This window comes from Candoia aspera, chromosome 15 (assembly GCF_035149785.1).
Source record: "Candoia aspera isolate rCanAsp1 chromosome 15, rCanAsp1.hap2, whole genome shotgun sequence".
Lineage (NCBI taxonomy): Eukaryota > Metazoa > Chordata > Lepidosauria > Squamata > Boidae > Candoia > Candoia aspera.
In genome coordinates this window covers 13841730-13869158 of record NC_086167.1, presented here as the reverse complement: position 1 = coordinate 13869158, position 27429 = coordinate 13841730, and the positions used below count along the sequence as shown (strand labels likewise).

At 43.0% G+C, this 27429-nt stretch overlaps 1 protein-coding gene across 1 annotated transcript; it reads left to right on the top strand.

Annotated features, from left to right (window-relative positions):
* The first annotated feature begins 1825 nt into the window (after window positions 1-1825).
* LOC134505630 (transmembrane protein 132B-like) lies at window positions 1826-23066 on the top strand. Its single transcript, XM_063315450.1, has 5 exons — window positions 1826-1967; window positions 13735-13940; window positions 17777-18050; window positions 18694-18885; window positions 21907-23066. The coding sequence occupies exons 2-5, from the start codon at window positions 13777-13779 to the stop codon at window positions 23050-23052; spliced, it is 1776 nt and encodes a 591-aa protein (XP_063171520.1). The 5' UTR covers window positions 1826-1967; window positions 13735-13776; the 3' UTR covers window positions 23053-23066.
* Window positions 23067-27429: the final 4363 nt, after the last annotated feature.

Sequence of the window (27429 nt, the reverse complement as noted above, 5' to 3'; positions counted from 1 at the left end):
TCTCTGTTTTTCTCCACTGTTTTTACATACATTTCCTGGATCTGTGCTTTTTGAAAAACAAAACTACATCTCACATATATGTACTGTATATATATTCACACGCACACTAATATGTACACATACCTGAACTTACACATATGCACACGCACACACACACTTATTTATTTTTATTTATCAGATTTCATCACTGCCCATCTCCCTCCAAAGGAGATATGTGCATGCATATATACATACGCACACCCTTACATCCATGTATACACGCGCATGTACTGTACATGCACTTTCACGCACACATAGATACGCACCCATGCACATATGCAGAACGGCTGCAAAGTATCTCTTTATTTGCATGTCTCCTTCTCAAAATACAGTCCTGTCTGGATGCATCTTTTGCAAATGCTTTGCACGGAGTTTTGGCTGGGGAGCGATGCATGTCAAGGAGCTTGTGTGTTGCGGCAGCACATGTCGCAATGGAGCCTGGCTTGGCAAGCATGCCCATGCGCTGCTACAAATTGGGCCTCTTCTTTTCCAACTTTAATAGCCCGGATGGTTTGATTTCCCCATTCCAGTGGCAGATGGTACTTGAAACAGAACATTTCTCCCTGCTTTTTGCAGCAATGGAGGGGTGTAGCGAGTCGCAGAAGAGCAGTCGCTAACCGTGAGATCAAAATCCTGTCTCTTAATTGCAAATATTGCTTTCCTGGAGCAAAGACCTTAATTCAAGTTCCTTCAAGGATCCTTGTCCTTCGTTTTGCACCTCTCCTCTGGCTAAGTCCTGGTGAGAGCAGTAGCTGGGATAATTAATCAAATGGCATCCATGGTGATGTGTCGATGAATTCTGTGTTAATGGACTCATTAGCGCACTGCATCTGAGAACGTGTTGAGGAAGAGGCATGTATGGCTTTCAGAGAATGTGCTGAGGAAGAGATATATATGGCTTCCCGGCCCTGGGAATGTCTCCAAGTGGCACTTACTGATGAAGAAGAAAAGATGTTCTAAAATTAGCAATTGGTACCACAGTGTTGTTGGTACCACTGTGATCTGGCAATGAAAATGAGGGATTTGCTCACTGGGTTGCTGTTTCTGCAGAGAAGGGAATGGTTTTACTGTAAATATCTGTGGTGGGGAATTTAGAAATCAAAAAAGAGGGGAGCTAGGAGGCAAGTGAGTAGGGATGGCAATCTGGCATTTCAGCAGTTTGAGGCTGAAGGATAATCTGGTCCCAAGAACCACAAGGGTTGGGTTTACAGAGGACCTGTAGAAACTGTCCTATGTGTCACCCGATTCCTACTGAGCTGGGACCTGAACTATCATTATTGTCCATGGACGGTGGTGGAAGTAGGGCAGGGGAAAGAACATCCCTACGTGAGCTGAGACTTAAGAGGGTCATAGTCCAGAACATCTGAAGGGCACAGGGTTGGGGAAATTATTTTGAACATCTAGCCCCTGTTCCTATCACAGCATCTAGATGGTGGCCCAACCATTCTTTAGAACATCCCTCCACTCCTCTTATCATAGACAAGTTTCTGGTGTTGTTGAGAATCCCTGTCAGGAGGTCTGTGGAGGGCCCTGCTGAACTTAGCCCAGGCCTTGCTGGAATTCTCTCCGGGTATTTATGGCCACTACCAGAAGATGCTGGAGGTTGAATCTGACCTTCGTTTTGAAAAGATAGGTGTTCTACAAGATTGTTGTGAGGATGAAAATTGGGCATAGGGGCTTGGACTACGTCCATACTTCACCTTACTCTTCTGATGGAAAGGCATCGTATAAATGGTGCCTTCTTTATGGACCTTTGATTTCTTCTTTGTTGTATGCTTGAATAGGACACAGAGGTCCTTAATACGGCCATTCTGACGGGGAAGCCGGTGTCCATCCCTGTGAAAGTGGTTGCTGTTGAAGAAGATGGATCAGTGAGAGATGTCTCCAGCTCCACTGAGTGCAAATCAGCTGATGAAGATGTCCTCAAGGTAAGGCTGCTTCTCAGAACCTGAAGAATCCCAGCAATGGTCTAGTCAGATTGTTATCAAAGGCTGAAATAAGCCAATAAGTAAGAAATAATTACAAACCAATTGCAAACCAATTACAAGAGAAAAACTTCAGATGATTGGAATATTTGGCCTTCAAAAGCAATGTCTGGCTGGGTTTACCCATTTCCCTAAGCTAGAATATGGTCTTGGCTTAGCACAGTGCATGAACCCATCCAGTGTAGGGTGATGTATACCACTATCTCTAGGACCTTCATGGAGAGCAGGCCTTCTCTCCTGCTTTTAAATAAAATTAGCAGGGAAGGCAGGGAGAAAGTTTCTAGCTTAGCCTTCTCCCTACCCTTCTCCTCCTTGCATGGAGATCTAGGTATATAAAAGGGAGCACTAAAAAAAGGTGTCTCTTCATCTGCCACCTGAAGAGAGATGGACTTTTCTTCAGGATCCTACCACCCTGTTCTGATCTCATTAGCAGGTTAGGCCCATGCTGTACTTCATTTGAAAACCTACTGAGGTTCTTGAACCTTCAGAATAACTTGGTTGTTACTGGAAAGAGAAATTTCTCTCTGCTAATTACCACTCTTCTTTGATGCATTTGAGACTTGACATACCAAGATCTCATATCTCTTGTGGATTTCCATTTGAAGCTCTAAGACATGAAACTTTATATTTTTATCTCATTGCTTTAACCTCCCCAGCCCCCCTTCTATTTCTGGCTGATGAGTCTGGAGATCCCTTCAAAGGTAGAAGAATCTTTGACAGAGACTCATTAACAATGATCTCAAATAGGCAGGGAAGTATTAGGGAAGGGCTAATATTAATCCCAAATTGGATGGCTCTGATTTTTCCCCCCCCACCAGATTCTGAAATTCAGATTTTGATCTTCTGCTTAAAGGACTTTGAAAGAGTTCATTATGTGGTGGAATGAACTGCCTGAAGAAGGGGAAAGAAATCTGGCGAGTTCACCAGATTATTCTGCAACTTCGTACCCGCAGATGAGAGATGTGATGTGAACATTCTGCGATTGTAAAGGGGAAAAGTCGGTCATAAGATACTTTTCTTGCCTTCTAGTAGGTCTGGATACTTTGGTGGCCAATTATGGCACTTAATTCTTTTTAAGAGGTGAGGGTTGCAGTGGGCAAGGTGAGGGTGCAATTTGGGCAGTGCCGTTTCATGCACATGGAACGGACCAGGAAATTCCTTTTTCTGATTCTAGAGTGGAAAGCAAATATGTTCGTATCTTGTTGCCTTTTAATTATGTTTAGACAATTTAGCCAAAGTGGTGTAGTAGACCGTAGGACTGGTACTGGACAGACCCAGGTTTTAGACCACCCTCGGCCATGGAAGCTTCCTAGGGGACTTTGGGACAATCCTTCTCTCTCATCCCAGCCTACCTCAAAGGCTGTTGATGGGAAAAATTGGAGAAAGGAGGGCGGTGTATGCCAGCTCAAGCAACTGAAGGAAAGGTTGGATATAAATCTAACAAATGGTACATACATATCTTAGGATTTACACAACAGTTTTACTGTGTTGTTTGACTTTTCCCCATTTTATTCCATGATGGATAAATCAGATATTTTTCAGTTGGTGTCATTTCTATATGTATTCAACTTGCCTTATTGTTTGTAACATTTGGCAAGGACTAATGAGCTAATGTCAGAGTACAAGTCATCTCATTGGTCTACTGTCTACCTTATATGCTTTATTGTTTTATGTTGGCCAGTGACTGTATTAAACTTTCCTCCCTCCCTCCCTTTCTCTTCTCCATCCTGTTTCAGTATGTACTATATTTGTTGCTGCAGCTGCATCTGCTCTTATCCTTACTTAAAACAACATGCGTATTCTTGAAGCCAAGGATGTCCTGGTCACTATAAGAACCCCCCCCCCCACATCTAATTCACATCAGCTAACAAATCCAATTCACATTATTAATCCCAGTCAGGTCTAAATATAGAGTGCAAGCACCCAAAGTTCTAATTTCTTCATGAGGTAAGACGATAACAGCAACTGATGGCTCTTTTCATTGACATGGTAAAGTGCATGGACTGACATTGGTACAGTGATAGAACTCATTATTTTCATCAAGACTTCCTCTCCGGTGTCCATGCCTGTCACCACAAGGGACTGATTGATGAATTATCTGATTATCTGATTCAAATTGACATACGTGAATGAAGAGGTCTTTAATTCAGAGGGACCTGTCATTCCAACCTCTTCTTTCATTGCTCCACTACTCAGCTGCCGATCTTTATTTCTTGCTCCTCAATAAGTGCTTTCTTTTGTACTCCCAAGTTCCATATCACTTGTTTTGGTTTTTGGCTTGATGTATTCCCCCTCCCATCCTCTCATCACTTCATTATGGCACCAAGGGATGTGTTAAGATAGGTTCTGTGGACCTATCATGGTGTTAATTGAGTTTCTAACATTTTTTCCTGGAGTATTTAGGTGTGACTGAACATTGAGTCTAAGCAGCTTGGGAAATGTCATTAGAAAGGATTAGATGCCTGATCATATTAATATCTCTGCAGAATGGGGGAATGGCTGCATTTCAAGACTATACTATAACATGATACATGTTAACTCCAGTTGGTTTACAGGCATGCAAGTTTTTGAATAGTGCAGGCATTTTTTCCTGGGCGTTGGAAGCATGCATATAAAACTCTGATTCAGTGGAAGAGATGATGCTTGCAGGTCCTTTTCAACCAAATCCATCCTTGGATCTTTTGTTTCCCTCTCACTTTTAATTTTTTTTCTGCAAACCTAGAATCCTGCTGGCCCCAGCAGGACCAGAACTATGATGGACAGGAGAACTGTGGCTTTGACTTAATTAGAGTATGCAAAGGTAGGCATCCCAAGTGGGCTGTGGCAATCTGAGTTTTCACCTTGTGAGCTGGTAAGATCTCTTACTATCTAAACTTTTCTTCAAGTTGTATTCCTGGTAGACTATGGACACATCATGCAATCAGCATGGGAGTGGGTTACAATCACCTTCTCTGCGATGCTTTGGATTCCTCAGTCATATCTACAGCCTTGGAACTCTGAGGTGGCCTCCCATCCAAGTACTAACCAGGCCAGACGCTGTGTAGCCTCCAAGACTAGACTGCTGTCACTTGATAAAAGATGATGAGATTCTTATTTTCTCTCAGCACTTTACAGGATGAGATAAGACAACAGGGCCATCTCTACTGGAAACCTGGAGGCCAAATTTTCCTTTTTTGGGGTCAGGCCATCAACAGCAGACTGACCAGATCTGACATCATGCTAGTTGTCAGGCAACAAATGTTCAGGATCACAGAGAGCTCACAGTGGGCCTGGGTTGAAGATGAAGCTAAGAACCAAGCTCCCTGATGGATAGATTCTAAAGTAATTGAATGCCTGTGATTCACAGGTTTCTTCAGAGGAACTTGTCCAATATGCCTATTATGTAGGCATAGGCCCTTTAGCTACTCTACTTGGAGGGTGGCAAGGATCTGTTCCCCAGGACTGTAGATGGTTTTAAGGATAGGTAACATCCTCAGGAGCAGGGAATAGAGACTTCCCCATCCCCAAGGCTCATACTTTCTAGAAATTTCTATCCATATAGCTACTTAGCTGGCTATCTTCTGTAGTTCAGAAGATGACCTGGACAGAGATAGGCCAGATATCAACTTACTAAATTGACAAGGGGAAAAACATGGTGTAAATCCAGATCAAGAAGAAGGTATGTGCAAGTGACTCAAGCAGACACCTCTTTAATTCATGGGGGCAGGGGGCGGTGAGTAAAGCACAGCTGGACTTGGAAGATTCTGCTACTATAGCCAATACAGAGAGCCAGTTTGGTCTAGTGGTTAAGGCAACGGGCTAGAAACCAGGAGGCTGTGACCTTGGCACGAAAGCTGGCTGGGTGATCTTGGGCCAGTCAGTCTCTCTCAGCCCAACCCACCTCACAGGGTTGCTGTTGTGGGGAAAATAGGAGGAAGGAGTATTAGCTATGTGCCCCACCTTGAGTTATTTATAAAAATAATAAAGGCGGGATTAAAAAAATATTAATAAAAGTAATTTTAGCCTTCTTCTGGAGTTGGTTGGTCTACCTAGTGGGGCTAACACTTTCAAGTGGATTATCCTTCTCTGAATGCTAGAATCCTGTGCCTCAGGCAGGACCATAAAACCACCAGGGCCACTTTTTCTCCCGAAAATTGCCTCTTGGAATGGCCAGTCTATGTAGTCACAGTACATTCACTTATCTTTTTTTTAAAAGTGAGATTTTATTACTGGATCTTTTCATTTCCTTCTGCTCTCTCTCCCCCCTTTTCTCCACCCCTTCTCCTTTTAAACCATGTCCAAGTTTTAATGGTGAGATCCTTGGCAGTGAAAGGCTGTTGATAAATATAGGAAGGGCAGCTAGAAAAGAAATAAATTATCTGGGGATTTGAAAATCCAGGGCCCTATTTTTACATAGAGTTGTTTGAAACCTGGTATGGATTTTGCCTGCAGAGAGTTTAGTCTTTTTCTTTCCTACCCCTTGCCAAGCAAATTACTGTAGTAAGGCTCATCAGGGAACGTGCCTGTAATTGCCTAATTTCGTGCTTCTTTGCCCCATTAATTTTGCCTCTTGTTGTTCTTTTCTAATCACTGAAATGTGCCATGTCCTCTTGCCCATGACGAATGGCAGGGCATTCTTAACCTTTGATGCCTGCTTAGCTGATCTTGATAAAGTAGATTGGAAGAAGATGGTTAAGGGGATGAGCCGGGAGTTTGTCCTGCAAATCTGCCCTTTCTGGGAAAGAGATGAACATATTGTCTCTGTGCCTGGAAATCCTGATGTGATCACTCCTCTGAAGAACAGCCCATTTTTTGGCTCTTCTTGCATCCAGCCCAGTCGTACTAAGACTCAAGTACTCTTCTTTATTAACCATCAGAATCCTTGCAAGCATGCGTATACTTCTATATTACAAGGTCATCCGGGATTGTAACATGTCCCTGGTCAGCACTGGGACTATCTGAGATGAAACAAAAATTAACCTACAGGTTGAGTCTTGAGACCAAGCAGGAGTCTGACCCGAGATGCAAGATGTAGGTTGGTATCTGAAGATCAATCAGAATACAGAACCAGACACCCAACCAAGGAAACACACAAGAATGTATAGGCCCGACAAGCTCATTGATTAGGGAAACCTACAGTAGCTCCAATAATTAGAGCCCCTTCTTCTCTGAAGACTTATCAGGAGTAGGCCAAGCCAGAAACACTTGACTTAGCTGTACGGACAAGTCAACCTCAACTTAACAATAGCCATGTTGGCTGGAGAATTCTGGAAGTCCAAGTCTATGCATCTGTGAATGACCAGGTTGGGGAAGGCTATTATGCACAGATACCCTAACTTACAATTCTATGGATCAGCAACCTGTTGCCACTCTTTGGTTTCCACCCAGCTCTCCATCAGATTTCCCCTATCTTTTGTATCTGAAGTCCCATTAATCATGCTGTCAAAGAACCAGGGTCCTACCTTTCCCCCCCAAATATGGATATTCTGTTTATCATTTACAGCACACTTTAAATATTTAATACAACTTTGAAGGACTTACTCTATGCCCCTCTAGACTGCTTCTGAGACCACCTGTGGAGACCACCAGTTGAGAACCGTTGTACTTACCCCAGAGAGGATTTGTACCCCAAACTCCTTGCTCCTATTTCTTAATCAAAAACAGAGAGAGAGAAAGAGAGAGAGAGAGAGGGAGGAAGATCTACTCACTTCCTTGAGAATTGACCATAGCCAAATCATAACTCAGTCCTAATTATGGTTCACAAACCACCAGCCATTTGCCCCTAAGTCCACTGCATTTTCTAACCTGGCCCAGCCCTCCAAATTTTATCCTAATCTCTGCCAGAAGTTGCAGCTGGAGTGATTTGTTCTGCTCTTCCAGGGAGTTGCAATCAGCCGTGAGATTCCCTCTGCTCTGCGTAGCTTTAATCAGATTCTTCTGAAAGATGCTGGAGCAGAAGCGTTTGGGGCTTAATTTACTGACACCTGCTTTGGGGTGATACAGTTTGAGAAGTGCTCCCTGGGGACCTATCATTGACACTGACAACAGCAACGATCAATCTGACAAGGAGATGTCATTCCGAAGTACCCGAGGCTAATTTATGTGACACAAAAGCTCTTGCCATTGACAGATCCTCAGCTCCTTTTTCCTTCTGATGCAAGGAATGTTGTGGGAATATTTCATAATAACTATGGTTGCCGTTGCTATTGCAGTTAGCTTTTACTGAATTATGCAGCAGGAGTTTTAAACAACGGCCAGGCCACCTCCAAGATTGGGGCAAACATTGTGCTAAGCTAGAGTCTAAAAGAAGGGGAAGACATCCTTGGGTCTTGTGGTGTGTGAATGGGTTAACACCTATTGTATGTGGGGGTATGTAGGGGTATACCTAGGTCTATCCCTCCTGAACAAGAGAGGAAGCAAATAATAGATTAAGCTTCTGAACTGGGAATATTGTGCAAGTCCACACATAACACCTATTCAGAAATAAAATGTAACCCTTCATGTCCTTGAGCTTCATTTTGCTCGTATTTATTTATTGAATGTGGATGCTGCCCAACTCCAACTGACCCTGCCCTTCCAACCAGGACATTAAAAAAAGACGATGGAGCAGGAACTGTATAAAAAGGAAGCAGTGAGAGATTCAGTCTCTGACTCCCCCCCAACAGAAACTCTAACAATTCAACTTCACTTGGTTTTAGGGGTGAGAGCAACAGAGGAAACCAAAGGAGGACCTACCTGTAGTTCCTTTCCAAAGAACCACAGGGGCTGGAGATCCGCTGGAAAGTCTACGCCGTTGGGTTGAAAAACTGGCCACCTAAAGTTGCAGTCAAATCAAATCAAATGAGTTGTTAACAATCAGGTTGCTGGTTCACTCAGGATGAGGCCCTCCTGCCAGCTTGGAATTTTAGACCCTCTTGGATTTTATATGTATTTATTGCATTTTATAATAATTGTAATGGGTTTGGTTTTATGAGATTTTAACATTTATGATTGGAGATGGATTTTATTGTAAACTGCCCAGAGTCCCTCGTTTGGGGGAGATGGGCGGTAATTAAATTTGAATAATAATAATTAATAATAATAATAATAATGAGCAGCAGAGCTATGCTGCAGTCTGAAGGATAAGAGAAGAGCTATGCTGGGGTCCATCCAAAGGTCTACCAGTTCCTGTGTTGGTTTTCCAAAAGCCTTTTGAGTAGTCCACGAACAGGACATGAGGGCACAGCAGCTTCCTCTGCTATTCCATGCAGCTGGTATTGAGAGACATGGAATCAGATGGTCCTCCACAAAAAAGCTGCAATTGACTCATCCTCAGAGCTTGACAGCCGAGCACTGTTGTGATAAGGATGATCCCTTTGATATAAGAAACCAATTAAAACTCCAACTGAGCTTCTAGCTCTTCTAAATGGTTTGACCTCTCCTAAAAGATCCGGTTGGTCTCCTTGGTGGCCCACATTACAACAGGGTTAGACCGATGTAATGAAAATTGCCTAAAAAGGGAGAGTGACCAGATCTTGTAGGAGCCCTGCAAATCCACCCCTTTGTAGCAGCCTGAGCTCGATCAGCTGTCATTCTGCTCTAAATGAAATTCCCTTCTCTTTGAACCAAGATTCAGAAAGAGGTCAGAGTTGGTGCAAAGTTATGTTGCCTCCCAGCTAGAATTAAGGTGCAAATGTGCACAATTTGTGTTAGAGTTTAATCTTTTGAATATGCTAACAAGGATATGACTGTGCCTGTACCTGGTTAATATGCCAAAGACCTTGGGGAGCTGAAGCTGGCATAGATAATGCTAAACTTGCTACCTAGATCTCAAGTTTCCTCCAGTTTAATGTGTTGTAATGGAATTCTCTGAGTCTGGGAATGATGGTTTGAAAAATATTGTAAACTGTAACAGCTGTATATTCTTTCCTTATTGGATGTTGTTGAGTAGCAACATCTTCCAGGTGTCAAGAGGTTCTTAGAAAGAGGATCAAGAAGATCAAAGATAAATGGGGTGCTAAAATATACCTATCCAATTTCCAGTTCTTCGTAATCGAATCCTTTGTCCTTTCAAGAAATCTGTCGAATGAGAGATTCTCTGTGAGAATCTGGCTTTTGGGGTTAGGAGTGGGCATTCATGGCTTGACATATGTGCTCCTTCGGTGAAGAAGAAGGATGCTAGGTGGTGGCACCCCATTTATGGAATTCCCTCCCCAGAGAGGCTTGACTGGCACCCACATTAGCATCATTTTGGTGCCAGGTGGAGACCTGTTTATTTTCCCAGACTTTGTAACTGGCGTATAATTCCTGGCTTTTGAAAGACTGCCGTGCTGCTCCAACTCTATCTGGTATTTTCATTTCGTGTTCCATTTGAATATCATACGTGTTTTTACTCAGGTTGTATTTTCTCCTTGGCTTTATTGTAAACTGCCCAGAGAGCTTCAGCTGTTGGGCAGATACTCAGAATTGTAGATACTGCGTGGCAAGCGGTGGGTCGCCCTCCTGTGATCCACATAAATCTTCTAAGTTGAGACAGCTTTACTAGAAGGATCTTGGAAATATTGAATACCGCGTGGCATTGCTGCGGCACATCGGTCGGGATAGCAGAGAGGAGAAATCAGGCCTAAAAGAACTCAGAGACGCCAACGTTTGTACTCGTTCCACCTAATGAAATGCTGATTCCCCCAGAGCTGGTCTGGGATTTGCAATTAAAAATTGATGGGAAATAAAGCTGCACCATCTGATGGGGATTCGCTGGATAAACAATGCTTAATCCCGTATGGGACCCTTGCTCTTAATGAAGAGCCATGCAGATGTTTGCTTAAGCTAATGCTTGTCAGTAAGGCTTAATCTGTAAGAAGTTTAAGGATCAAATGCTTAGTCTGGAATGAGCAACGGTCTTCATGAAGAGGAAGTAAATACTCTTGATCCTCTTCTAGCTCCCAGTAGCAAATTGGTCTTTGCAGTTCATTTTCAGTGGTTACTCAAATATCCAGATGGGTTTATTTATTTACTTCTTTTCATACAGCCGTTCTCCTTGTGAAATACAAATGGTGTTTGGCTGCCTTTCAAGGATGTGTGATGGTTTGTGGCATGGTATTGTTCCTGGACACGAGCTGGCTTCTTGACTACCTTTGTGTATCAGCCAGTGGTAGGGATGAAAGCAAGCTATCGGATTTTGAGACGGTCAGCCTCTGGTCCACGAGTGGGAGGTCCTATGATGTGGCTTGTCCCAAGGAAACAGAGTGGCCTCTTTTTACACATCGATTCAAGATGGCTGCACCCACCGTGCTTCCACCTTGCAGTTCTATCCTGACATATTAGGTCCTCTATCAGAAACCCTAGTTCTGGCACTGTGGCTGTGATGCCCCATGGGTTGCTTTTGTGAGCCATGTGCCCTTGCGTCTGTGGGGCAGACTGGCAATTTGGCAAGGTGGTCCCTTCCTTTCCTTGTTCTCAGCCATTTTCATCTTCCTATTGTGGATCATCACTCTTCTATGTTTCTGTAGTTGCCTTTGATGGTCAAAATTCCCAATATTAATGCCTTTTGTTATCTTCCTACTATCCAACTATATGAGGTTGAAAGATAAATGGAGAATTCTTCTGGTTCCTTGGCTGCCTCCACTTTCTGGTCTGAAAATTCCCCAATTGGAGATGTTCCTAATCCTTCCTAGAATCTCCTGGGAGTCCTAGAACATGGCTCATGACCCAAACAATCTTCCCACCCCTATATAGAATAAAATGATGCCTCCAACTTGCCACTGTGTCTTGCAAATAAAATGGAAGGCATCAGACCGCATCTTCCATTCTGCTTATACTGTGTCACTGGCATCATGGGGAATCTTCAATAGCATTAATAAAAGCCATTGATAAAATGAGACGCTGATCTGGAATATGATAGAAGTAATATGAAGGGAGCTCTGGTCAAATTAAGATAAGACAGAGATAATTAAGATCCAAAAGGGAAAGATAGTATTAAAATCTTATTGGAAAGCTCTGGTAACAGAACAACAAAGCTCAGTTGCTCACAACCCTCATTAAAACCTATGTTCCTGTTAGTTTTTTGGTCAATCCAGGTTGCTTCTAGTCAGGAGTTTCGAAGGAGAAGACTTCTGAGACATCCTTGCTGTCCTCCTAGCAGATGAAAACCCACTAAGATGTTTTTCATAATATTTTTTCCCCCAGTAGAGACAATATAAATTTCCAGTGTGTGGGGATGGGGGTGGGGAATCCACCTTGAGAATTTCACCAATGTTCTTTTTCTGTGAAAAGGGAGAGATGGAGGTCAGAGAAAACACATTCTCTTTTTCATCAGCACCGCAGGAATTGAAAACGCGAGATAATCAAACTGATTCGTTTTCCAATAAGTGCAGTCCAGGATGACAAACCACATGCAAATTCAATTTTTGTCTAAAAGAAAAGTCTAATAAGAAAGATAAGTTCACAGTCAATCCCAGCTAATAGAATTCAAACATGCACGCTCTCCCATGTCTAGAGGAATATATGAATGGAGTTATGATTCTCAGATTCTTGATAGTTGTATTTTACATTCCAGGTCTGGAAAATGCATTAATGGATCATTGTCTAGCCCATTTCCATCTCCCCCTTTTTTAATATTAAAAGAGAAAAATTACTCTATTTGATGATTATTAAAATGGGTCTCTCCTTTCCCTGCTGGCATATGTATTTTTCTCTAAATGAGCTGTAAATATAGAGTTGATATCAAGTTTGGTATTCTCCTGGATTATCATGTTACTGGAGAGACTGGTAGAAAGAAGGGTTGCTATCTCAATAGCCTTGAATGAAAATTTGCCTCTTAATTAATTTTAAAAAAAGATATCCAAAAGTAACTAGCACAACCACACCAGTGGAAGAATGGAAGAAGAATTGATGCTTGTCAAACCCAAGGTCTGCGTTTTGTGGTCCATACTGGCCTCTAGACACCTCTGGGAGCCTGTCAGCCCTTCTTGGCTCTTGCTTCTGAGTCTTCTGACATTCAGACATTGAACGTGGAGGCTTTACTAGGCCACTCTGTTTATCAGCCTTGCGTTCTCAGCCTTGTCACAGTGCTGATAGGACGATCAGTGAAATGTGAAAATCTCTGCCCTTTGCAAAAAGTCTTTCTGCCACGGTCCATCTGCTGGGGAGCTCCAACATACTGAAGGGAAATGCTTTCATGATATTCAGTTCATAATGTGCCTTGCCAGCTCTTATAGGCCTCACCGTTTCTAATCCGTGCAAGGGAAGATTGATAATTACGGGAAAAGATCAATAGTTGTTGCTCAAGTGGATTTCAAGAGACTGACATTATCTCCATCTTTCTCACTAATATGTTTCCAAGGAGCAGCATCGTTACCTAACCCATCAGTTGTAAGCCATCGTGGCAGGTCATTTGGCAAAGTTGGGAAGCTACCCCCTTGAATGGACTGATCAAACCAAGATCTAGGCCAGGGGCAGGCAACCTGGTGCTTTCCAGGTATTTTGGATTACACTCCAGCCATTCTTTGATCATATTGGCTGGGGCTGATAGGACTTAGCCAAAACATCTAGAGACATCAAGTTGCCTGCTCTTATATTGAGGAAAATGCATTCTTCCTGCTATTTTTCTAGCTATAAGGAGACAAAGGCTTCTAGGAATAACTGTAACACTGTCCTTTCCTGTGGTGGGGGGTTTGCTTAGGGATGAAGCTCCCTGAGGTATCTAATGTATTAGTTATTCACTTCAGGGCCTGCTTGCTTTATTTCTTCACAGGTCTCAGACAACTGCAATGCCATCTTTGTGAACGGGAAGGAAATGAAAAGCAAAGTGGACGCCATCGTGAACTTCACCTACCAGCATTTTACCACTCAGCTAGAAATCCCTGTATGGGTTCCACGACTCCCTTTGCAAATTGAGATCTCAGATACTGAGCTGAGCCAGATCAAAGGTTGGAGGATTCCTGTCACCTCCAATAAAAGGTACTAGCCTGGAGTGTTGTTCTTGGGAATCAACCAACACTCCTTCTGGTTCACTATCCTGGTAACTAACATCGCCAGCCAGTTGCCTTGGAGAAGTTTCTGAGCTCTGCCTGTGAGTGGTAGTCTTCATCTCTGCCTGTTAATCCCCAACATCTTGTAGATGGAAGAGTTATCATTTTAAATAAGGAGTTTGGCAACCCAGTGGTGGACATTTCCCATAGAAATCTGCTTCATTTAAGTGGAAAATGAAGAGAGAGAGAGAGAGAGAGAGAGAGATGGATCCTTGTTTTAACACCATCCTAAATTCCTACCAAAGCACTGGCCAGTCTGGACTCAGATACTGGCTTTGAATAGTTCAATGCCTTCTTACATTAAATGTCTGTGAACCATCGAGGACATTCATATTGACTCAAAGGCAATGGAAATTGAGGGAGCCCTTTCTCATATTCTCCTACTAGCCATGACCTGAATCAATTAAGGATAAAGGTGGTTGAGATAGCTGGGTGAACCAAGCCCTGATCAAACCTGGATTGAAGAAGTGGGCTCAATGTGCCACAGATAGTCTTCTTGCAGGGGTCCTCCTCCAACAGATCTTGTGGACCGCTTTTGTTAATCTCTTTTGCTAGAGTCTAGAAGCCAGAAAGATACAGACAGAGAATATTTACATCCTGATTCTCTTTCCTTGAGTGCTTTTCGTGCCCTTGAATCCCTTACCCCATACAAATATTCTCAGCAGAGCCACGCAAAAAGGCCCTGTTACTGAAACTGCAGATGTAATTCCATCAAGAATGTTTACTGGGGTGTCTTGTATGCATATGTGCTTCCGGGCACTGAGAAAACACCCCACAAAAAGCATTTTATTACAACTGAGCAGCCAGGCATATCCAGTTGGCTTTTATTTTTCTTTGGCAGTGTTTCAAAAACTCACGCGGTTCCACTTCAGTCTGCAGTGGTGTGGTGGTGGTGGTGGTGATGTGTGTTTGTGCATGCAAAAATTGCAAAATAAACTGAAGGATTTGAAAAACGTAACATACTGTTCAGAGCAGGGCTGTGCAACGAATTCAGAAATAATTTGGAAATAGGAACAGCTGCTTTTGATGTTGGAAACCTTGCTGCACTTGAGAGAAATTTCCTAAGTTCGTACGTCTTTGCCAAGTTAGATTTTTTCTCTCTCTCCTCTAATCTAGTCTTTTTTGACTGCAGTAGCATCTCCAACTGTTTGGCACAGGGAGATTTTAGACATCCCGGTTTATCCTTTCCAAAATAGCGGAGTCTGAACCTGTGACCATTTGCGTGTAAAAGTTATTTTGAGTTCTGTTTCTTCCCCAGTGCAAGGACAGATCAACAAAACAGATGCCAGGCTTTAATGCAACTAGTTGGAAGCTGTTTAGTGGTTATTGTTGAGGTTGGCAGAATCTGAGAGAGAAAAATGTATCCTTCGGCAGATGAAAAGCTTCATCTGGTAATATCCCCGTCTGCCGTATTGTTTCAAGTTTGCATCTGCAAATGTTGACTGGACCATTTGTGGCGAGATATCCAAGGCAGGAATAAATGGCCAACCCAGTGCTGCGCACACCCAGCTGCCAAATGTTCTAACTTTCAACATTATGCCGCATTTTCAAAATTTAACCCCCAAGAGGTGTTTAGTTCGCATTGATTGAGCCAGCTGAAGTCAACAGCCCAGCTGAAACTTGCTTCACTGTTTGCAAGCCGGTAAACTGTCCCCACCAACAGCTATTTCGATTAATGCCAAGCCACAGGGCACATCTTTTAGCCAATGTTTGGTTGTTGTTGTCATTCAGGAAAAAGCAGAGATGGGAAATAGCTGTGTAGAAATGACAGTTAAATGTGGTTTGCCAGCTCTTTTTTAAAAAGAGTCCCCTGCAGAAGTTTGCTCTTTCACTTGAAAATGATCCACGTAAATGGACTTCAGTGACTGCGTTCTTTGAAACACACCAGCACCACTCCAGGGCTTAAACTCCTGTGGCTCCAGATAGGGCTGCATCAATACAAATACAGAAATGACCCCCTACATCCTGTTTTGGGCAGAGAACCTCTTTGGCTACCACATTAAGAAGTTTGGGGATCCACATTAAGAAAGATGTGGGCAACCAGGAGAGTTGGGGAGGGCGGAGTGAGCCCAAGAGCGAGTCTGAGGAAGCCCAATAAGTTTAGCCTTGCAATCAATCTCTTATCGCAGAAAGATAGCTTGGGATATATGAAAGCCCTCTTCAAGTACCTGAAGTATGCCATCTAGAAGACCTGTTTTTAATCATCCCAGAATGCAGCCCATGGGATGGAATCATAGAATGACAGGGGTGGAAGGGGTCTTCGAGAACATCTAGTCCATCCATTGGTCAGTGCAGGAACCCATCTGAAAACCTCTCACATAGGGAAGTCCTCACTACCCCATCTGTCTCATGACATTCTTATCTTCAGGGAATGCTTGCTATGATTCATCCTGCAATTTGGTTTCCTGCTCAGACCAAGGGGCTGGATCCTGTGGCCTCTACGGTCCTTTCCAACTCTACGTTCTGTATTTCACACCACGACATCCATCCTTTGCAGCTTGCATGCCCTCCGGCTCACAGAACATGGCAGTTGTCGTACAGCACACCAAGAGAACCAACTTGTGGGGCAGAGCAAACCTTCCATGCGTTGGTAACTTTTCCACGGCTCCTCTGCACTGAAACGATTCAGCAACTTGCAGGTTGATTGTCTCCAGTTTTCTCTTGGAGCAAACAGTTGCTTTTTTTGAGCCATGGAAATTCATCTGCAGTAAGGAAATCAAGATCTGGATTCCTTATCTCCAAGAAGATTATGGAAAGCCACCAAGAATAAGATAATTCCAAGATAAGATAAGATAGTTATAGAATGGCCCTTTAGACTCACGGATTGATACAGAATTTCTCAGTCCACCTGGATTTTATCATATTTTATATTTTTATTGTTTATTTTTATTTATTTATTTATTTATTCATTCGATTTCTCTAGCCGCCCATCTCAAGAAGTGACTCTGGGCAGCTTAATTTATATAAATATATATTTATATAAATTACCATTTATACCATTTTATAATGGTATTGTATTTTAGCTTTGTTTTATTGTAAACCACCCAGAGTCCCTCCTTTGGGGGGGGGGGGAGATGGGCAGTGATAAAAATTCAATAAATAAATAAATAAATAAATAAATAGTTCCTCATATCATACCTGTCCCTTGAGAGAGGAAGGAAACTTTCTCTTGATCTGAAGGAGATAGGAGATTTGGAATTTCCTTGGGGAATATGCCATTCTCCATAAGAATGGTCTGTTTTTCCAGATGGAAGTCTGGCTTCTGGATGGGTGTCTGCTCAGAATTAACGTACTGCCTGGGACCTCTAAGCAGCACACGGCTAGTAGAAAAAACTACTTCTGAGATGAAGACTTGAAATGCCCACCATGACAGCAAATGAAAGGAATAAATTTAGATTAAAGTCAAGGCAGAGAAGGGAGTGAGGGGAGGCACCTAGGCAGGCTAAGACTGATGGCCTTAACCAGAACATTTATTCTGATTCATTATATGGCTGGAAAATAATTATTCCCTTGTTAAAGTTCCTACATTGCCTTTGCAGGGGAAGAGCTAGGCGGGAGAAAGGGACTTTTTGCTCCTCATGGTGGCTGGTTAAAGGGCCAGTTTAGGGCTGCCTTTTTTGGGTCGATGCAAGCTCTCTCTCCCCTGCCCAGCCATTGGGAGAGCAAGTGGTCGAAGGTTTCAACCTTTGGAGGTAATGGAGAAAATCGAACGGTCCCTCAACATAATCAATACCTTCCTCATTATACGCATATGTGCTTTGACAGGCCAACCCGTGACAGTGATGAGGAAGAGGATGATGAGAAGAAAGGCAAAGGTTGTACCCTCCAGTACCAGCATGCGATGGTGCGTGTTCTTACCCAGTTTGTTGCAGAATCATCTGATCTTGGAGGGCAGCTGACTTACATGCTTAGCTCTGAATGGCAGTTTGACATCACAGACCTGGTGGCCAATTTCATGAAGGTGGAGGAATCCAAAGTGGCCAAGTTACAAGGGGGACGAGTTCTGATCGGTCGTGAGCAAGGGATTACAACTGTTCAGGTACAGTGCAAAATCCAACATCAATAAAAAATTAGCCCCCCCCCCCTACTGAACATTGAGGAGAGCTTAAAAGGGAAGATAGAACTAACAGGGGTAATGAAGACAAGCTAGCTGAGCTGTGAAATTTTGCGATATTTTAGAAATGGCATCCTGCTAATGTAATCTTGCATGTCTGCAGATAATTTGGGGACATAAGGCTGATATTGGAAGGTAAGTTGGGTATTCATCCTCGAGCAGAAAAATTTAAGAAATCTCGAGGGAAGCTTTCAAAAGTTCCAAGAAGGCTTCAGAATTCTACCTTCTTGCTTGGGAGTCAATTCTGCTGAACTCAATGAGACTTCCGAGCAGACATGTAAGGATGGTAGATCCTTCTGCATGTCCGAAGATCAACAGTTTCTTTTCTGCAAGCGAAATCTGTGGTAAATTTGAGGCAGTGTTCTTAGGTGAAATACTTCAGGGAGTTTGAATTTTGCAATGGCAATCTTAATCTGGGAGAAGAATCTTATTTATCTAGTGGAGCAGCTGAGTGATGGATGTGAAGATGGGTCGTCCAAATTTTGCTTTGCCATAAAAATCACTGTCTGCCTCTCTCAGGTTGAGCGATGTGAGTTTTCACCATCTTTTCTCGCATTCCCATTTTAAGGTCCTTTCTCCTTTGTCCGATTCCATTCTGGCTGAGAAGACAGTGATTGTCCTAGAGGACAGAGTGACCATCACTGATCTTGGAGTACAACTGGTGGCAGGCTTGTCCTTGTCTCTCCAGACAAATAAAGGAAATAAGAGATTGATTGTTGCAACAGCATCTGCTTCTGATATTCTTCACGCAGCTAAACAGGTGGGAAGGATACAGGGATCATAATCAATTGAAAACATGGGGGAAAGTTAAGTTTATCTGAAAACGAGACTGTAAGATAAACAGCTGAGGTGAATAGGGAGTTAATGCAAAGGACAACCAAGTACATGTTCCAGCTAAATGCCAAATGTGGATATAAAATTGGACTGTATCTTTACTAGTGTTGTATTAAAGCTTCCTTCTCCACTATTTATATCATTCCTGTTTAACTTGATGGAGGGAAAAAGGGCTGCTTATTTTCCCCCCACATGAGAAAAAAAATCCCTTATGAAATATGACTACACTGCCAATAATTTTTATTGAGGCCCCAAGATCCAGTATTTTGGGAACATTGGGGGAAAATTAATATCGTCTTGTCCTGTCTAACCTTGGAATTAAACTTCAAATGCACTGGGTTTATCCAACGTGTTTAACCTGGGTACTTAGTTACCCCTTTTCTGGATTTGCATTGAACTCGAAAATAGCCAAATAACCTGGCTTGCCCTATATGCTAAGCTACAGATAGAAAAAGAGAGAGAGAGAGACAGAGAATGAAAATCTAAAGCAAGATTAACACTAACCAAGCTTATCGTGTTGTGTTAAGTCTCTAACTGACCTGATTAACCTTATTATGTGAACAAATCTATTTAGTCAGGCCTTAGTCATTCAGTTGAACAGCTGCAGTTGGCAGTTTCTAAATGTCTGAAGTTCACTTGTGTTGTTTTTTCCCACTGTGGTTGAGGGTGATACTGACTACTGCAAATGACATCTTGGTTGGCTTGACTATGTGGTTACAGGAAGTGTAAGATTTTTGTTCTTAAACTCCACTCCTCCAGATGTTTAAATGATGAAAAAAGTCCCAGTAGTTAAAGATATAGTTGTCCTGTCTTAGAGTGAAGAACCATGCTGAGATGGTGTCTTGGTCGCTAGTGTTTATTGACTACCCTTGTAGACAGAAAATCCTACCACACTGAAAGACCATGGGAAACCCACACAGATAAACCCAAAAGTCAAGGCGGGTCTGCTCTGAGTTTCTTTGAAGGACAGCTCAAAGCCTCTAAACTACGCATGCATTTCCCCCCTACCCCGGATAGGGGCCCCCTCCTGCTGACCATCAGTACTCCTGACAATAGTAAAAACTTGATTTAATGGTCTACTCATGGAGAGGGGTGGTCGGTTACTCCCAAACGACCATTAAATCTGAAACTACATCATTCATAGCAATTTGCATGGTTTGCAAATGATGTAAATGGGTGCAGTGGATACCAATGTAATGCAGTTTAACGTAAATTTAAATGCCTCATTCGTATTATTTCACATGCAGTAGACTTGCCCATTATTTCAGGGGGAAGGGTGTTGGATGGAAATAGAGTCTGTTGCATCCAACATTTGCTAAATGGGAGATGTTAAGTCAAGGATTTGCTGTACCAACAGAAATACAGTCAGGGGAGACGCTGAAGCTTAAGACAGTTGTCCAGCCCTGACTGATTCCAAAGTTGAGGTATGTAAAATGTTTTCAGATGGGAAATTCCTGTCCTCAGAAAGACTGTTCTGACCTTGAAACATTACCTGAGATTAGTGCAACCTTGAAAGGAACTGTTCCAAGTTTGGAACACTTCTGCTATGCTTCGGAAGAACCTATGAAATGTTTGGAACAATCTGTGCAAAAAATGTATTCCATACATCTAATGCCAGCAGACATTAAATTTCTAGGGGTTCATTCAAAGCTCTTTCTGCTTGCCAAGCTTTGAGGATAAATTTCTTGGTGCAGTGTATCATCTAAGCCTGATCAACCAGACGTTTGCAAATTGATGCTCTCCATATGTCTTGATCTATAGCTTTGGCTGGACAAGGAAGCAAGGAGATGGTCAGAGTAGGGGTTAAAGCATCCCAGGCATTGGGTTGTAGAAAAATATGTGACGCCCACATCCCTCCCACTCTAATCACATATTATTATGTGATAATAAATTGAGCGAAGACTACAAGAATATGGATTTTTGGCATATCAGGTGCACTGACTGGAAGAGCAGAAAAGAGCAGGGATGATCAATGGGTAAAAATTTGCCCAATTTTTCAGATAATCACTTCCAAGAAAAGCAAGGGAGGAACCCAAGGCACATTATTTCAGAGAAATAGGCTGGCTTAGGAAAGCAATATTTTGGCAGGTAATTTCAGGAAAAGAGGTCAGATTGATTTCAGGATGCATCCTTTATTAAAGTGGTTTGAATGCAAATCATCTGATTGCTTATATGTGAAATGGATTCCCAGACATGCAGATGGAAAGATTATGTTAAAACGGAGCATTCATTCTTTAAAAAGCCACTTGCGTGTAAAGCAATTTCCAGTTGGGTGTTTTAAAAACAAACCAGACTAACACACTCTTTGGGGTCACTCTTTTATCCACTTTAGTGTTTGAATATTTTTTTATTCCACATAATCTAAAGGTTTTTTTTTCTAATGTGCACCTTTTCTGCAAACATTCTGCTTCATTATTGGTGGAGTCCCCCCTCCCACACTGAATGAGGGTAAAGGAGATCTCGGCAATCCTGACAGAATGCTAGAATGAACGACCATTTTGGGAGGGAAGGAAAGAAGGAATACTTTTGATTTGATTAAAAACATAATGCTGTAAAGATCTGTCTGATTACTGTCTTCACTTCCTGCCCCTGTGAGTTATTTGGCCCTTATGGAAAGCAGACAGTTTGGTTTTCCTAAGAGAAGAAACAGCAGATCCTTCACGTGGGTCATCAAGAGGACCCAAAATGGCACCAATGGTTTTCCAGTTCTGTGGCCAGTCCATTAACTCTAAATCTGTTTAGCTCCCTCATGGTGGCTGTTGTTTCTTAAAACCTGAAAACCCCAAGAGATCTAAGCATAATTTTCTTGCTTCTGACCCAATCTCATTCTTAACTATTTGCCTGAGAAGAAAGGTGGGTTATAATTAACTGAACTGCATTGAATTGTGTAGAGTCATCGATTCCTTTCATTTTACATTTCTGTGTTCCCTTTTTTCTCTCACTGCAGGAAGCGGTGCTCAGCACTTGGCTTTTATTCAGTGATGGAACCGTGACTCCTTTAGACATCTACGACATCAAGGATTTCTCCCTTGTGGTCACATCGCTGGATGAAATGGTGGTGTCTGCCCATCAGAGACAGGAAGATGACTGGCCAATAGTGGTGGCCGAAGGTGAAGGCCAAGGACCGCTGATTAAAATAGAAATGGTGATCAGCGAGGCGTGCCAGAAGTCGAAGCGGAAGAGCAGCTTGGCCGTTGGGAAAGGGAGCGTCAAGGTGAAATTTGGCCAAAGGGAATCGGCGCACAAAGAAGAGACCAAGAATGGCAAAGATGCAGATAGTGATTTTAAAAGTAACTCTATAGAAAACTCCCTGGAGGGAGAGAGAGCAGGCCAGGACTGGTCCAAACATGATGCTTCCATGAATCAGGACGAGTTGACCAACCAAAACACAAGCTCTAAGTCTCCCATCCATCAGATTAATTCTCACGGGGAGGGACACCTTCAAAGCAAGCCTCCTACCTCTACGAGCTTTCCCACACAGGAGGATGTCCCAAGGCAGAATAACCCCAGTGATCTCACTCTAGCTTCCAGGGGTTTAACAGATTTGGAGATTGGGATGTATGCTCTCCTATGTGTCTTCTGCTTGGCCATCTTGGTCTTCTTAATCAACTGTGTGGCATTTGCTTGGAAGTACCGTCACAAAAGGTTCACCATCAGTGAGCAAGGGAACATCCCACATTCCCATGACTGGGTGTGGTTGGGCAATGAGGTTGAGCTGTTGGAGAGTCCCGTGGACATTTCTCTCCCATCTGATGAGTGCACCACGATCATTGACCGCGGGATGCTTTTTGAAGAAAGCAATTTCCTGCTCAACGGGAGTTCTCAGAAGAGCTTCCACAACCAGATCCTTCGATCTGCTGAATATGATTGTGACAAGGACTTCAGAAACGAACCCATAAACCCTCCTGGGCCCAAGCGGAAGAGGGTTAAATTCACATCCTACACCACCATCCTGCCAGAGGATGGTGGTCCGTACACCAACTCCATTCTCTTTGACAGTGATGATAATATCAAATGGGTATGCCAAGATATGAACTTGGGTGACTCCCAGGAATTTAGAGACTATATGGAAAGACTTCAGGACCATATGTAAAACACACACACACACACACACAAACACACACACACACACACACACAAACTATATATATATATATATAATCTTTTTATGTTTGTATTCACCTTTATGCCTTCTGTTTTATGGATGATGGAGCAGCAAAACCCAGCCAGGGATAGGAAACACTTCTTCAGATTTGGGAGATCTGGGGGTCCCACTGGTTGTGGAAGGGAAAACTGGCTGTGTTCTCTTCTGTTTCATTGGATACCAAACAGCCACTTACAAATCCTGGAGAAACACAATGACTTCTTTTGTATTCCACCAGAACCTTGCGAAAGCCAATCCAGCTCGAGACCAAGAAGATGGGTTGGTCTATCATGTTTTCACATGTTGGAAAAACAATTTGGGGACTGGGATGGGGTGGGGTTGATTTTTTTTTCTCCCCCTCTTTAGAAAATCTTTGTAAAAGCACAGGAGATTCTGTCTTCATAGCTGGAATCCACCCTCCTTGTAAAGAATCAGAACAAAGTGGCCTGTTGGTGCAACACGGGCAAATGTATCCTTTTTGTTTCGTTTTTAATATGGTTAATTTGTTTAGCGGTATTGTTTGGAGAGTTTTCTTGATTTTGTTTTATTTTGGGGGGATTGGGGGTAGGTGGGGGTTCCTGGTACATTATACGCCTTTTCTTTGGAGAAGACTTTTCAACCTTGGTTGTGCCAAAGTATCCTGCAATATATTCCTATCGAGACAGCAACGTGTTTAGTTGAGAAGAAAAAGGGAAAAGTTGGGAGCAATGAGGAATGTGCCCCAATTAAATAAGCCGCAGATGATGACGATGATGTTTTTAAATGCTTGTTTGTAGTAAAAGTCCTGTGATCCATCTTGGTAAAGGCCTTCTCACTTCCTCTTGGCTGGCGATGCAGCCAAGGAACATCTCCTGGTGGCCGACGAGCTGATGACGAGGCTTCCAAGTTTTACATTCTTTTACGGGGCGTGGGGGCGAAAGAGCAGCGTAAGATTTTGAACAGAGGTTGAATGTGTAGACCCTGCCTGGTCTGGGGCTACAGTCCCTAACTGATATATAACCTTTGCAGCTCATTTGGCTAATTCTACAGTTTCTACTCTGCACAGATCTTACGCTTCGGGGAAAAAAAGGAGGACAAAGCAAAAAAATAAAACAGCCCCCCAAACCCTCCCAAAAATTGGTCGTACGAACCTGAAATTCATTGGTCTGGAACAGACCTAGGAGATCTTCTACTCCACCGTGTTCCTCTTCCTGGGGCAAGAGTCCTCATGCCATTGTCCAACCTTGGCTTGAAAACTTCCAGTGATGGAGCGTTTTCCACGACGTCACAATGAATGTCTTTCCTTCAGAATTTGCCTTTTAGCAGGGCATTGGTGAGAAGGCCTTTCCTAAGCCATGAAAAAAGGCAGCAGCAAGTTGTTTTCTTCCAAACAATTGTCTTCGACTGTGTGCACGTTGATGCAAGACTAATTCATTAACTAATTAATCTATTAAAGCCCATATCATAGGTCGGCTGTAATTTCTTCAAGTTGTGTGTGAGCACCCTAATTTGTATTTTTTCAGAGGTTCGTTTCATAGCTGCCTGGCATGGCTTGCAACAATATTTGCTTTGTTTTCTTTCTTTCTTTGAAAAAAAAATCTATGTTCTTACAAGGGAACTGTATATACAATAAAAAAAAATGGGGGAAATATAAGAGAACTTCAGCAGCCCTTTAGGGCTTTCTTTTGAAGCTTTACAGCAGTTGTTGTCAAGGTTGGTGGGGTGGGAGGTTACAAGTTAGCCCCCCAAACAGAGGTGACTGCAAGAGGGGGTTAAAAAAAAATGTACATGGTGGCTTTGGTCATGTGGTCAAAGCTCCACTCCTTTTTACCTGCACCACAGGGTTTGACCACATATTTGCAGCTGCCATCTTGGTTTTTGGACCCTCCCCTGCCCCTCATGGATGGGCCAACTCCCAAACACCCATGGGTCTCAAGAGTCTTCTCACAGTTCGGTAGTATCTCTAAAAAGAGCAGAGATGGAAAAAAAAAAAAATCCAGCCAAAGCCACTGATCTCATAGCATCCTTTATCCTGAAACCCACAGACTGCATTTACATAGCACATGCAACCTGGTTTCTGAGTTAATCCATTTCAGGAGTTCGGACGGTACGTGCGAACCATTCAGCTGAAGCCGCAAAAAAGAGAGAGAGAGAGAGAGAGAGAGAGAGAGAGAGAGAGAGAGAGATCAGAACCATTCAAACAATCTTCAGCCACTCAATCACCAAAGTTGGAAGGGTCAGTTAACTCCGGAGTAAGGAGTCTATTATGAAGTAGGGGCAGAGAGTTGACTGGATTGGTTTAACTCCGTTTTGAAAACCTTCTGAGAAGCCTGCAGATAATGAATATAACCAGCTTTTGCAACCTGATGTCCTCTGTGTTCATTGGGATGTTAAGCCTGGCTTGGTCTGCAGGTCTGTTTGCTGGGAATTCTCAGAGTCGCAATACTTCGGGAGTGGCCTGGATTTGCAAGTGGGGGAGTCTGCAGGGAGAGGGTGAAAAACGTCAAGATGGTGACCAAATCATGCAATGGAAACCCTGCCTCTTCTTTGGGTGCAAAGGGGCAGGAGTCCCATGGTGGTGGCCACCATCTTGACTTTTTTGAGTCCTCCAGCAGACATCCCTACTGGCAAGGCTGGAGGAAAGCCATCACAACATTGATATTATGGGGATTTTTTTTTTTTTAAAGCAAAGCCTTGAAGCCAAACTGAAAGCTTTTAGGTGGCTTTCTTCTCCAAAAAGAGCTGTCCCCAGGAATGATTCCTCAAAATGCATTTTGGGGTGGTTTGTTACTTACAGAGTTAAAAGGAGCACAGTTTAAGAATACTGAAAAAAAGATCTAGAAATCAGAATAAGGTTGTCGATCTTTTGCTATTTAAAATGCCTTTCCCCAGCTCTGTCTCAGGCTTTACTTTGGATCCAGCCTTTTTAGTACATCAGAACAGAGCCAAATTGCAGAAGCAAAGCTTTCATTTTTTTGAGGGGTCCTTTTGCCCCAAAATTTGGCTTCGGACTGCAGAATGACCCCAGATGCACATTCAAATAGTGGAGATATGGACATTACGCCCCAGAAGACATTCACAGCAAGACAACAGGATTGCATTTGGGTGGTACAGCTGGGGTCTTCACAATCCATAGCCCAGCAAACAGAATTTAGGCTCCACCGCACAGAAAATGGATGGGAATTGAGACAGGGTATTTATCATTTTTAAAGGAAAAAAAATAGTACCGAAGTATATCCAAGTGTATTTAGAGTGTGTATCAAAAGACAGAACCATTGGAGTATGGCAAAGCTTGAACATTCATATGGCAGCCCTGGTCCCCTAAGATTCTGGATGTGACTTTGAAGAAGATCTTCAAACTCTGTAATGTAGCCGATGTGGGCAAAACAGGACTTAGTTTCCAAAGCGTGTAAGTGGCTATGGAAGGGGGTGGGTGGGCAGGTGGGCAGCAGGAATTCGAACAAGTAATAAAGGGAACCTCCTGATTTCTGGAGGTAACTTTCAATGAATGAAGGTTTTCACCCTCAAAATATGACAAGCATTTGCTAATTAGTCACAATGCAGCAGGGAACCTGAAGTGAAATGTTAATGAATGTGACTGGGCTTTTGTTTTCTTGCTGTTTTTTTTTTTTAAGAATATTTTAAAGCTATAAATAGAAATGCTGGTCTAGGTATCACAGCTTTACTGGAGCCTGTGGATTGACGCGGAGTTAGGTAAAGGTTTCCCTTGACATGAAGTCCAGTCATGTCCAACTCTAGGGGGCGGTGCTCATCTCCGTTTCAAAGCCAAAGAGCCGGCGTTTGTCTGTAGACACTTCCTCCGTGGTCATGTGGCCGGCTTGACTAAACAGAACGCCGTTACTTGCCCACCGAAGCGGTACCTATTAATCGACTCATATTTGCATGTTTTCGAGCTGCTAGGCTGGCAGGAGCTGGGACCAGCAACGGGACCTCACCCCATCACGCGGATTCGAACCGCCGACCTTCTGATCGGCCAGCTCAGCAGCTCAGCGGTTTAGCCCGCAGCGCCACCGTGGAGTTACCACTCTCTTAAAAGGCCAACAAAACCCTCCAGTGAGCAAAACCTATCTTAGAAGTGGATACCACCATATTCAGAAAAGGGGAGCAGCACCTCAACTTTTTAGGATGGGAATCTCATCGACCCTCCATGGAAAATTAGTTCCATCTCCAGTTCATCGCTTCATGCAGAGCTTTTGAAGTGCAGTCTTGGATTAGAGTGGAGGGTGGGGGGAACCAAAAGGAGGGGAAATCAGGTGCATTTACATAAAGACCTTATCAGCAATTGGGGTACAATGAGAAACAGGCCTGTTTCTTCTGCTACTTCCC

Bases quoted from the DNA above. Each gene is read 5' to 3' on its own strand.
- LOC134505630 (XM_063315450.1), top strand. From the start codon at position 13,777: ATGAAAAGCAAAGTGGACGCCATCGTGAACTTCACCTACCAGCATTTT. The intron at 18,051-18,693 runs GTACAGTGCAAA...TCCCATTTTAAG, and splicing joins AAGGGATTACAACTGTTCAG to GTCCTTTCTCCTTTGTCCGA. The intron at 18,886-21,906 runs GTGGGAAGGATA...CTCTCACTGCAG, and splicing joins TTCTTCACGCAGCTAAACAG to GAAGCGGTGCTCAGCACTTG.